Raw genomic sequence first — 12592 nt, forward strand, 5'->3', positions numbered from 1 at the left:
TCCTCTGCTGTAGTACAATACCAGAAAGGGAAACTGTTTTCTTTCCTCTCTCTCTCTCCTTGTTGCATAATACTTCAAGCTTTGCAATTGGGCACTCGATCCTGGACGTTATACGGGGCTCCCACCCTTCCGCGTTCTGCTGTCCCTGTAGTCACAGAAGAATGAAGACACACGCAACTCTGAAAGATCTCCTTTACACAGAAAACTTGAACATACTGCATCCACATTTAACAAACACAAGCCATCTCGGGAAATGTCTTCACAGTGTGCGTTGGTTCAACCAGTTTATTCGGTCAAATGAAAGGCATAGTTCAGTGTGACCCACCCTTTCTCTATTATGTGTGTATGTGATTATGAGATAAAGTGTTATGAGTCTTGGCACATTTTCATAAATACTTTCAGTGAACCTGCAGAGAGGAAGTTCAACAACGGAGCACTCGTACTAAGGCAAACCCAATGTGTTGCAACCTTTTAATGTCAAGATGTATTGTATGGCAGGACACATTTAAAGAACAACCCAAATTGGATATGCAGCCATCAACACTTTTGATTTATTATCTAACATCAAACTAATCTATGCTAGAATTTAGGTTTGAGGACCACCGTCACATTGATGAATAATGCTTAAATTTGATCAAAGACTTTCGAGCAGGCAGCAGAAAAGAAACAGTGGTCAAGTCAGACAGTTTTCGGCAGAAAGCCACAGACACGGCTACTTCCTGTTAGTCTACATGTAGTTTACAGACCACGTTCGGAATTATTCATATGTGTTTATAAACATATAATTATGTAGAAATGTGGGTGTAGCTGGCTGCATCCTTTGTTCTTTTTTATCTCTGCCTGTGCAATACATTACTAGTCATTTTGATATGTTTTGTATAAATAAGATTTGGTTTTATCAACCACACAAATTGTGTTTTCTGATTAAACATGAGACTAATGGTCAACAATCCAGCATTAAGCCTTACAACTACACATGAAATAAAAATTTTAAAACACGTTTGCTGACAAATCTAAAACCCAATCAGCTCTCTGATGTGATGACGGCCAGGCGTTTCCCATCATGCACTGGGCCACACAGTCGGTGGAGAGCTACTGTGGCGCCTGGCTCTAAAATCTGCGGCCTCCTCGCTCTCGCAAGATTATCGTTAACCGTATGTGCATGACCTTGGAGCAAGTACGGACACAAACCTAACCGGCGTGCAAAGTGCCGATCGCCGGTAATCGACTCTGTGCAGGATTGTTTCACCTCCAGTGAACCTGCTGCCTCGTCTGCCTGCAACCCTGCAGACCTGCGTTCTGATTGGCTAAGGCACTCCTACGTCATAAACTCTATGTGACCTTGGTTACACCTAACTCAATTGTTTGTTGCTTATACCTAACTCAGTATGATTTTTTTCCAAAACCTAACCAAATAATTTTGTTTCCTAAATCTAAGATATTTTCTGTGAAGTTTATTTTGAAAATAAGTTTATTTTGTAAAGATGCTTGTATCAAAGTGTATCCCACTGACACATGACGCTTGAAATCGTATCGAAAATGAGGTGTAAAAAGATTTCAAAGGATCCGTTGCATGAGGATATTTTGATAATCTCAGTCACTGGCCAATAAATCAACTAGGCCTAAACTTATGGCAGATATATGTTGTCCAATAAGCAGTACAAACCTACAAAAACGTGTGAAGTGATATATGAACATAATGTAATATTTTTTCAAAAATATTATATTTTCTTTTATAATCTTTTGTCAAAAGAAAAAAAGATCTGCCCATTTATTATTATATTCAATAGTATCAAACGTTTGTGTACTTTACATATTATGTAAAATAAAGAATATATGGTTCATGTACAAAATAAACCGATTTCTCAAAAATGAAATATTGTTTTTTCAGTATTTAACTAAAAAGTTCAGTACTGTTTGTACCTACTTTTTTGTTTCGAAAGTGGACCTTGATTTGAGATAATTCAGTCAAATTATTTGCAAAACCTCACTATCAATTAATTATAAATGTAGAGGAATAGGATACATTCATGAAAAAAGGGCAAGTAATATATCCATATATATATATATATCTTTACATATATATATATATATATATATATATATATATATATATATATATATATATATACATATATATATTTCTATATAAATATATATATATGTGTATATGTATATATATGCATGTATATATATGTATGTATATATATATATATATATATATATATATATATATATATATATATGTATATATATATAGATAGATAGATATAGATATGTATATGTATATGTGTATATATATATATGTATATGTGTATATATATGTATATATGTATATATATATATATATATATATATATGTGAAACATCTTATGATACCATGGATTATTGAAAGAACATGAGCCCTAGGTTTATTTTATAATTTATTTTGGGTGGTTATTTTTTGTTTGTTTGGTAAATATATATATATATATATATATATATATATATATATATATATATATATATATATATATATATATATATATATATATATATATATACATATATATACATATATATATATATATATATATATATATATCCTTTATAGTTTATTTTTTGTTATTTTTGTTTATTTTTTGTAATTTTATTTTGTATTGTGTTATTTGTTGAAAGGGCAAGTGCTAGACATCCTGATCTCCAGTTGGTGGCGGTAATGCACCAAACAGTTTGCCAACCGCCGATAAACCATAAAGAAGAAGAAGAAGTGACGCATCCAGAAGTGATGTCACAGGAAGTTAAAAACGTATACAACAAAGATGGCGTCTCCCGTCGGTCAAGCGTCTCCCGTTGCACACGTGGAGAAAAAGAAGAAGGTAACCACGATTAAATCATTATTAAGAGTGCCTAACTTTTGGTGCGGGCAGCCGAGTGGCGCTCGCGCGACGCTTTTCAAACTGACGCACGCAACGTAACGGTAGCTCCGCGAGCGTCACGCAGCTAACTTAGCGGCGCGTGTGTGTGCGTGAGGCTCCTACAGGAGTTTCTGAACACAAATACACCCGGTGTTGTTCTCAAAGTTGCAGCCCTTAACCTGCCACCGGTTTCTCACTTCTTCAACAGCCTGCAGCGCGTTACTGGGAGGATCCGCAGCAGCAGGAAAAAGATGAAAACAAAGTGGGGAAAGACGACAATAAAGTGGGGAAAGAAGACTGGAAGAAGACCGAAAGACAAATGGCGGAAAAGAAAACGAGAGCTCAGAAAAGAAAACAGAGTGAAGATCAAGGAGATGGATACAAATTCCTATCAAGGGTGAGGAATGGAAGTGCTAATTGCGTCATGATATAACGCCATGGTGCACATTACATACACTTTTAAAGTAAATGTAAGCTGTATAGGTCATACAAAATTTACTGGCTAATGGTACGGTTCAGTCCATTTGGCGTGTTTGTGTACAACATTGAACCTGAAGTACAAATACATGTGTCTACGAAAAGGTTGATAGATTTGTGAAATCTTTTCCTTTTTTGTTTTTACTTAAGTAACTTTATCATCTTGTTTGAGCTCTTCATTGAGGCGATACGTTTATAGATGTAAATGACACAGAAAGTGTCTACATCTTCCGCCGCAAACTAAAAACTCATCTCTTTCGACTACACCTCGAATAAAGACAATGGCAGCAGCACTTAGATGTCCCTTACTGATAGCACTTTGTAATTTGACTTTATTAAGAAATTGTACTCTCTTTGTTCCTGTTGTTCTTAGTTCGTATTTATGGTTGAATGCACTTATTGTTAGTCACTTTGGATAAAAGCGTTAGCTAAATGACATGTAATGTAATTTCTTTTGGCTTCTCTGTTAAATCAATTGTAAATACGCATTTACTACGCATTGCCCAAAATTCATCTTGATTACATGTACATTTCTAATGTAGTATAGTGCTGAATCAAAGCACTATATTTTATTTGTAACTGTGGAATGACACAATGGAGTTAAGCTTGTGTTTCAAGAGCGCTGTTCTGAATGTCGCTGTCCATCCCTTTTTAAACTGTGAGCAAGTGTTTCGACCAAAAGGATGATGATGATGATGATATTTAATCTGTTACAGTCCCAAAAATATCTTTTGTCTAGTCTGATGTTGAAATGACGTCAATGCATCTTCCAGCTGTAAATGAATTCGCCCTCATCTTAATGTTTCACGAAAGTAAATCCGCTTTATTTGTTCTAAACTCAGAAACCAGACCCTTTCCCCGGAGATGCTCCTATTCCCAAAGACAGACTTCAGAAGTTCAAGAGGAAAGACAAAATGAAGAAGGTAAGGGCCCCGATGTCTCATGTTTACAATGTCTAGTCAACCACACAGAGTCCACATGCGCCTCACTCCTTTGGTTCTCCTCGTCACAGTCTGGCCAGCGGCATTACAAGCTGACGGACATAATCGCTCGCTCGGAGGAAGCCTCAGAAATGGCCCAGAAACAAGCGGCTCGTCTTGACATCCTGCTCCCGGAGGATGCTGGGTAATTTCTTCTAAATGTTGGCTTGCTGCTTCGTGTCACAGTGTACAATGTGACACAGATTAAATGATGACTAATGTCTCTCTAAATTATTGCTGGTGGCGACGTGTTTTCTTCTGATCTCAGGTTTCTAGAAGGAGATGAAGACGAGGACACTTGTACGATCTCTCAGGAGGACATTGCCGACTCTGTGGATATAACGTCAAAGACAAAGGTAGGACACTAACCCGACACTAGTGTAGATGTAGACAGATGTCACTTGACGACTTTAGCCTTTTTAAAAACGTCTATATTCTGATCTTTTTTACTGTCAAATGTTGATTTGTTCCCAATTTTATTTACTTATTCGTAGATATGTCAAGGTTTAGCTTGACAAATCCAGTGGGTTTAATTCCCTTTTTAGATAATAATACATCTAAAAAAGCATATCTGTAGAGGAGAAATAACAGTGTGTTTGGAAAAATACTTTTTATTTTGGATATATCTCCCAGGATTTTTGCAGTTTTTTATTAATTTGTTTTTTTATCTCTGGCTCTCCCATCTCCTCCAGTATTTTGATCTGAAACTGTCTCAGTTTGGACCATATCGAATGGATTACAGCAACACGGGACGGTCAGTATCTCACTGTATACAGGCTCAAAGTTGTACTTAACAGTTTAGTCAAGTTAACTTCAGCCAAGCGAATACAGCTCTTAAACGGAGTGGTTATTACGGTTCTTTATGCGCATAATAAGCACAACGCGAGGACTCGGGTTACTTGTTCTTGAACATCAATCATGTCGCCGGCTGCGACTCATCAGAAGATTCATGAAGCTAACGTTAACCACAACTCCACCACACAATAAGGCTCACTTCACTACAGATGGGCTCAAATCAACAGCAACAGCAACCGCACGCTTGTGTACTTACATCGCTGCTTATTGATGTAGTTAAACACCCCCCCTCCTCTCGGTAACGTGAACTTAACAATACATTTGAAGTCGCCGTGTGATGTTCCAGCGACAACTGAACCTGGGAAAACTAAAACACTTTCTGTTGTCTTGACGTACAAACCACGTATGAAGTGTTGGTCTTTGGCTTTGCCGCCGTAGCTGATGATGTGAGTCAGTCCAGCTTTTTTTTGGGCCTCTTAGGGGTAAGAAGCTTAAAAAAACTGCATGACCAAACGGCACACTTTAATTTTCGTTGGCTTCATCGCGACAAGCGAGTCCTTCCTCGCCATGTTGACATATTGATTCAAAGGTTTGAGGTGCATGTGTGTTTTTTTTTCTCCCTTCAGTCAGCTGCTGCTCGGTGGGAGGCGAGGCCACATCGCTTGCATCGACTGGCAGTCCAAACAGCTTATGTGCGAGATCAACGTGATGGAGTCCGTCAACGACGTGAAGTACGTTGTCCAACCAGCGCCGTTTCGTACTTCTGACCGCGCCTCAAGTTCCAGCAACTGCGAACACCCCTTTTTCTGTAAATCCCAAATGAAAGTGTGTTTTTTGTGTAGGTGGCTCCACAGCGAGGCCATGTACGCGGTGGCCCAGAAGAAGTGGCTGTATATCTACGACTCCAAAGGAATTGAGCTTCACTGCATCCGCAAGTTCAACGACGTCCTCCGTATGCAGTTTCTCCCCTACCACTTTCTGCTCGCGACGGCGGTGGGTTCATTTAAAACCTTTCTTTTACAGGGTTTGAACATGATGGAATCAATGTTTATTGTGTGTTTTACTGCAATAACAATGGCATTGTTTGCCACAAACCACAACGTGACGTATCAGGTTTTCTTTTGGTTAAAAATTCATTGCCCCTGCAACGCACTGAAAGCGGGTCTGTGACCCACAAGTTGAGGATCACTCCTTTAATGGGACATATGACCATACTGGGACCGTTTGACCCGACCTGGCACACGCTGCTGAAAACATGGAGGGATAAAGTGCAAAACAAGTTGAAACCAGAACCAGCAAAAAAAAGAAAACGACACTCCGCTATATAATAAAAGTCCCTTCAAAATAAAACCACAGGATTAAAAAAAAAAATTGTCACACTTTGGCGTCCTCCTGTGGCGAAATGGAGACATTGTCCAAACTTGTATATCAATTTTGACAACTCATGGTGTCATTTCTTCACAAAGGAAACCAGAGATATAAAAAAAAAATACATTAAATATGGATATAAAAAAAACACATCTCAGAACTAAGTTTGATACACATTTAGTATTTCAAACACTCTAATTAATAAAACTTTTTTTTATTTGTTAATTTAAATATAGTGGTGACTTAACATATTTAACTTTTAGACTCTACAGCGCTCTGCGGTTATTGGAAATGTTTGAAACAATCTTAAGCAGCCACCACAGGAATTTTATTCTTCAAATAGTGAAAGTAATAACACTGATAATAACACTTTTTTTTATCTCCAACTGTGCAGGAAAACAGGATTTAAACAGAATGTACACTACCATGCAGCCAATTATAAATAATATCTTTTGTGCACATTTTATTTTGACAACCTCGGAGCGCACGCATTCTAACGCACCGGCCGTGATCGGGTCCCGCACCGCCGGGTTGGGAACCATTTGATCTCGAGAACAAACGCGTTGCGTTCCAGATTCCTTTCCTTCAGCTCTTGACGGCCCTTTCCTGTCTTCCTCCCAGAGTGCGACCAGTTTCCTGCAGTACCTGGACGTGTCCGTGGGGAAGGAGGTGGCCGCCATCTGCACCAAGACGGGCCGGCTGGACGTGATGTGCCAGAACCCGCACAACGCCATCGTCCACCTCGGCCACTCCAACGGCACGGTGACGCTCTGGTCGCCCAATCAGAAGGAAGCCCTCGTCAAGATGCTCTGTCACCAGGGAGCCGTACGCTCCGTCGCTGTGGACAAGACGGGCACGTGAGTCACCGTGAAGCTTTACTCCCCTTACGGACGAAAACAGGCATATTGGGGTTTTGTTTTTTTAGAGGCAGGACGCCGTGTTTAATCATGGAGGTCGTTTTGCGGTAAATCAGAAATGTCTTTTCTCGTCTTCCGACCACTCGGAAGAGCTTTACAGGGTTCTTTTTACAGGGAAAAATGGGAATAAACGGTTATTTCCTTAAAGGAAAACAAACACTAAAGTGTAGTGAAAGCCGTGTAAATGTGTTAAATTCATGTGTTCATGACATTCATTTATGCTGAGTTTGAAATAATTAAGATGCTTTTATAAAGAAAGAGGCTCAAAATATAAGCAGGCATACATCCAGGCATCTATATAAATGTTTATTCCTTTAATCAAACTACTGTCTCATTCATTTGTGTTATTTAAGGTTTACTGTATGCTTTGAATCCTCATTGTTAGTTTTAATACTACTTTGACAAAACAATTCCCCTTGGGGATTAATCAAGTACAATAAAGATGGATCTATCTGTCTAAATACTACATTTTATCACTTTTTACCGTTTACACACAGATTTCACAACATGTTTGGTCATGGAAACCCACTGCTCAACATGTTTGACCCCTGGCTTTAATGCTGATGGCAGGTAGCATGCAGAGTGTTACCTGCTCATCAGGTAACTATCTAACATTCCCACCACATTTATACCGTAGGCGGCGCTACAGGAGCAGTTTTGTGCGCGTCGTGTCCAAGGACGACTCCGCTTCCCCACAAAGGCCGTCGTTAATAATTACCTTAAAGGGCGCCTGTTAGGATTTATGATACTGGACCGATTATAATGCGAGGTCACCGTGTCTGTGTGAAGCTTGTTTCTCTGCGTTAGTCAACAAGTGATTCTGCCCCTTTTTGCTCTTCGAAATCAGATATTTATTATAAAATACCCCTTTTTCTTAGTGAAATATCTGCAGGTATTATATATTAAAAGCGCAAGACGGGTGCAACCCGTCTTTTAGATGATATCTGAAAGTCTGTGGACGAGTCTGTGGACTTTAGCCCAAACCGCCACCACGTGTTAATACGCGGCCCTCGTCTGGTTTATTGTGCTTTTTTTATTGGGACTTTTTTTGCCGCATCATCACCATTCATATCATATCAAGCTCTGTGTTTATGATTTAATTGCGTACAAAGGCACAAAGGTCTTCATAGATTAGGCTTTTTTTTATCTTAGTTGTAAACTTAATGAATGATTGTTTTTATGCCTGCGTCCTTATGAAGCTGACTACAAAGACAAACAAACTCTAATCTCTTGATGCATTATAAATCGCATGTTCTTAATAATGCAGCGTTCTTGTCATAATCTATAAATCAAACATAGTTCTAGTGTTCCCGCCCAAAAAAATCCATAAACGATACACGGCTTCATCATCAGGTTGAATAACCTTTTCCATGAACTGCTCAGTTCCCTGAAGTTCCCTCAGTGTCCACCAGAGAGCAATCTGCTGTGTTCTCCTCCTGGCAGATACATGGTGACATCTGGAATGGATAAAAAGCTGAAGGTGTACGACATCAGAGCCTTCAAGCCCCTGAAGTCCTACTTCCTCCCCGCCGGAGCGTCCTGCTTGTCTCTGAGCCAGAGGGGGTTGCTGTCTGCGGCCACGGGCGACATCGTTCAGGTCACTATTCCCACCTCGCTGCACGTTCACTGTTTAATATCTATCTATCTATCTATCTTTCTCTATACAATACAATAAAAAAACACCCGACTCACAGGAAGTGGGGCCTTCTGGAAGCTGGTTTTGTTGTGAGTGAACACAGCTGGACTTTCACCACGGTCAGCACATGCACCCTCGTTTTGTGGAAACCTGAGACGCACATTAAATATATAATGATATGAAAAGAAAGCGAATGTCTCTGTGCTGGTAACATCCAGCGATGTCGACACTTTTCAGAGTGAAGCTTGCGTGTGTCTTCCTGTAGAGAGCTGTGCAAGCTGCTTCTATTTAAAGAGGAAATACACACTCTCCTCGGAGGCAGATGGATCCCACTGCAGCGTTCATCTTCATTTATTATTGTACACTACAGCTGACCTGCTGAATTTTTTTATAGTGTTTAATTATGTTAGTTTAAGTATATTCAAGACAACATTTCCTTCTCAGAAATCCGACACAATATGACCCTTTACCTGCTCAAACCAAAGTGATACGTCCAAGAAATGCTTGTATTCTTTTTTTCTTTTTCTTTACTTTGTCCTATCTGCCCTTCTTTTTTCTTTTCGATAACTATTCTATCACAGCTTCCCAAAACAGGAAACATGGCCATCTGAGGGTTAAGTTATGTTCAGGGTCCCGTTAACACTTGAATGTTTCCTTGTGAGCCGGCCGCTCCGTTGCGCTCTGAAACACTGAACAGACCTCAGAGTCCTGGAGGAGATGTAGCCGGTGTGGCGTCGCTTGTTTTGAGTAATGTTAAATCAGTTGGCATGTTTAGGTCACGTTAACGAGCCTGCCGGCGAGCTTCGCCTCCATCTTTCGCTGTGTTTGCGTTCTTCTTTTTTTGTCTTAGTCTTTAAGCATAGATCTTATTATAGATGGCTCGTCTTCCCCCCCTAGAGGGGGCAGACTGAGCAGTTTGTTGTATAAAACTGTAAATCATAGCTTGTGTTGTGAAGAGAGAAAAAACTGAAACTGCTGTATTTGGATGTATTGAACACCATCAGTAATATACAAGTGAAATATATGGTTTGGTACCGGGGGGGAAAAATTAAAATGTAAAAATGACTCTAACCCAAACAAATAATCATCCAAAAAAGTGATTGAAACCCATTCATTTTCGCTTTGTGTCATCCTCATTTACTTTAAACCAGTAACATATAGACAGATATTTACACATCTGAACAACATCTCACATGTGTAACATTTTATTATAACTCCAAAATTATTCAAATAGCCCTGGTGGTTGAAGAGATGCACCCTTTTCAGTTTGGGTATGACATTTTCGAGGAAAGGGTCTAATAATATGTGAATTTTCTATCAGTTAAATTCCACTTGTCAGCTGGATCATCACTGGAAGTCTCTGGGGACATAATCCCTAGGACGGAGCTCATTTTCAAGGAGCTTTTCCTGTCGTAGAAAACGTCTGCAGTGACATCTGGAAGTTGAAAAAAAGAGAATAAAAACGATGCATACGGGGCAGATCACAATTAGCGGATAGGTATTTCCAGTACTCTTTCATTTTTTGGAAAACTGTCAAGGCGTTTTTGTCAAGGCGTTTTTGTCAAGGCGTCTCACAAGCGGCTGCGCTTTGAAAAGTCGCGTCCTGTGTGATCGACCCCTACGACATCTCTTTGCGTCATTTGTTTAACCTTTGTGTGTCTCCCTTCAGGTGTACAGAGACGTGTGGAACGCCCCAGTGACTAAACCCTACATGGCCCACAGAGTCCCAAAAGCGGTGTGGGGGATGCACTTCTGTCCCTTCGAGGATGTCCTCGGGGTGGGACACGGGGACGGTTTCACCAGCATGCTCATACCAGGTCCGGCTATGTGCCGACTCGCCTTTTTTTATTTTTCTTGTTCAAAATTTGCCTTCGGCACCGTTTCCATCCGTCCGTCCATATCTCTCGTTTTACGTTCGCAGGCGCGGGAGAGCCCAACTTCGACGGTTTGGACGCCAACCCGTACCGCAGCGCCAACCAGAGGCGGGAGTGGGAGGTCAAGGCACTGCTGGAGAAGATCCAGCCGGAGCTCATCAGCCTCGACCCCACGGAGCTGGGGAAGGTCGATCAAGCCACCTGTGAGACGAGGCACCAGGACAGGGTCCAATTCCTGGTGAGTGTCCAGAAGCATCCAGCTTTATTTTATGGAAACGGAACCTAAACATTTAGAAATACTGACTCGTTTTTGTGTACTTTACTGTTCACGCCATTGTAAAAAGCTTTTTTTTTGTTGTCTTCCCAGGGCTTTGACCCACTCGCCACAGAGAAATTTGTTCCCCGGTATAAGAAGAAGGGTCGCAGTAAGTCTGGCAACGTCGAAAAGCGCAAGAGACAAGTGGCTCATGAGGATCTGAGGGTAAGTAATCCCAAAAAAGGAAGGAATTGTGATCTTTCTCGCTCTATCTGCAGCGTTTGGCTCATCCCTCTCGACACATTTGTTCACCCAGGAGGACATCCAGAAAACTGCGGAGGACAGAATGAAGATTGAAAAAGAGAGGAAGCAGAAGGAGAAGAAAATGGCGGCGTTATCGAGCCAGAGATCCGCTCTGGACAGATTCAAAAAGTAGAAGAGGAGGACCCTTTGTGCCGCCACCCGAACACCCCGTGACATTCTGTGGGCCGTGACCTTTTGAACTTCACATAAAGGACGCGCATTTCCAGACGCCGGTTCTCCGCTGAGGGAACAAAACAAGAGACGCCATTAAGATGTTCAGAAACGCTGTCCAGCAAATGAAGACTCACCCCGATGGGCGGCAGATGGTCTGTAATAAATGTCCAGTGCATTGAAAGAGCTGTTTCTGTTTTTTAATCACTGTAGCCTGAAGCCTTTCCTGTGCTCCGTGGAAGTCATGCAGAATTACTGTTAAGTTGTTTCTTTCTTCTCTACTGATAAAAAAAACATTTTGTTTTTCTCCTCAAATGTTTGACATTGTCCAACTGAACAACGGAGGACTTATTTTGGTGTCCGGCCCGACATGTCAACTGTTTTTATATCTATATCTATCTATATATCTATATATGTATGTATGTGTATATATATATCTATATATGTGTGTATATATATGTATATATATATATCAATATAGACATATATATATATATATATTATGTGTTCTAAGAATAAACAACCCTCTCTGAGTTCAGAGTAACTTGCTCGTACAGTCAAGTAGATACCGGTCGACTTGGAACGAGAAACTTTTTTTCTTTTTCTTTTTTTGGCACGGATCGCATTCCTCGAAAATTTGTCTGCAGGCGCATTCGGGAGCGACAGTCAGTGAGAGCAATGAGAGCAAAAGGACAAGAATTAATCCCCAGTACATTTTTTTAAACCCGGATCAGACTGCGTGACCCGTCACGCCCTGCGGTGTGACGGGTCAACCGTGTTCTTGCCTCTAAAAGTTCCTCATTCCAACTCTGAACTGGTTTCCTGTCAGACGCAATAACTGGAAAGATCTGCTCTTCAGCGACGCTCTTTGTTCCCTCTGTGACATTTCAGAGTAAGTGAATGATCGCCTCTAAAGGC

At 40.5% G+C, this 12592-nt stretch overlaps 1 protein-coding gene across 1 annotated transcript; it reads left to right on the forward strand.

Moving 5' to 3' along the window:
• The first annotated feature begins 2735 nt into the window (after nt 1-2735).
• wdr46 (WD repeat domain 46) lies at nt 2736-11858 on the forward strand. Its single transcript, XM_068597723.1, has 14 exons — nt 2736-2858; nt 3106-3294; nt 4217-4297; nt 4387-4499; nt 4623-4710; nt 5047-5108; nt 5776-5880; nt 5992-6142; nt 7139-7374; nt 8878-9031; nt 10740-10887; nt 10992-11182; nt 11312-11425; nt 11517-11858. Exons 1-14 carry the CDS (start codon nt 2802-2804, stop codon nt 11634-11636), a joined length of 1809 nt encoding a protein of 602 aa, XP_068453824.1. The 5' UTR covers nt 2736-2801; the 3' UTR covers nt 11637-11858.
• Nucleotides 11859-12592: the final 734 nt, after the last annotated feature.

The sequence above is a fragment of the Clinocottus analis genome, unplaced genomic scaffold (assembly GCF_023055335.1).
Source record: "Clinocottus analis isolate CAN_PGR_092001 unplaced genomic scaffold, fCliAna1.0.p SCAF_4, whole genome shotgun sequence".
In the NCBI taxonomy this organism is placed as follows: domain Eukaryota; kingdom Metazoa; phylum Chordata; class Actinopteri; order Perciformes; family Cottidae; genus Clinocottus; species Clinocottus analis.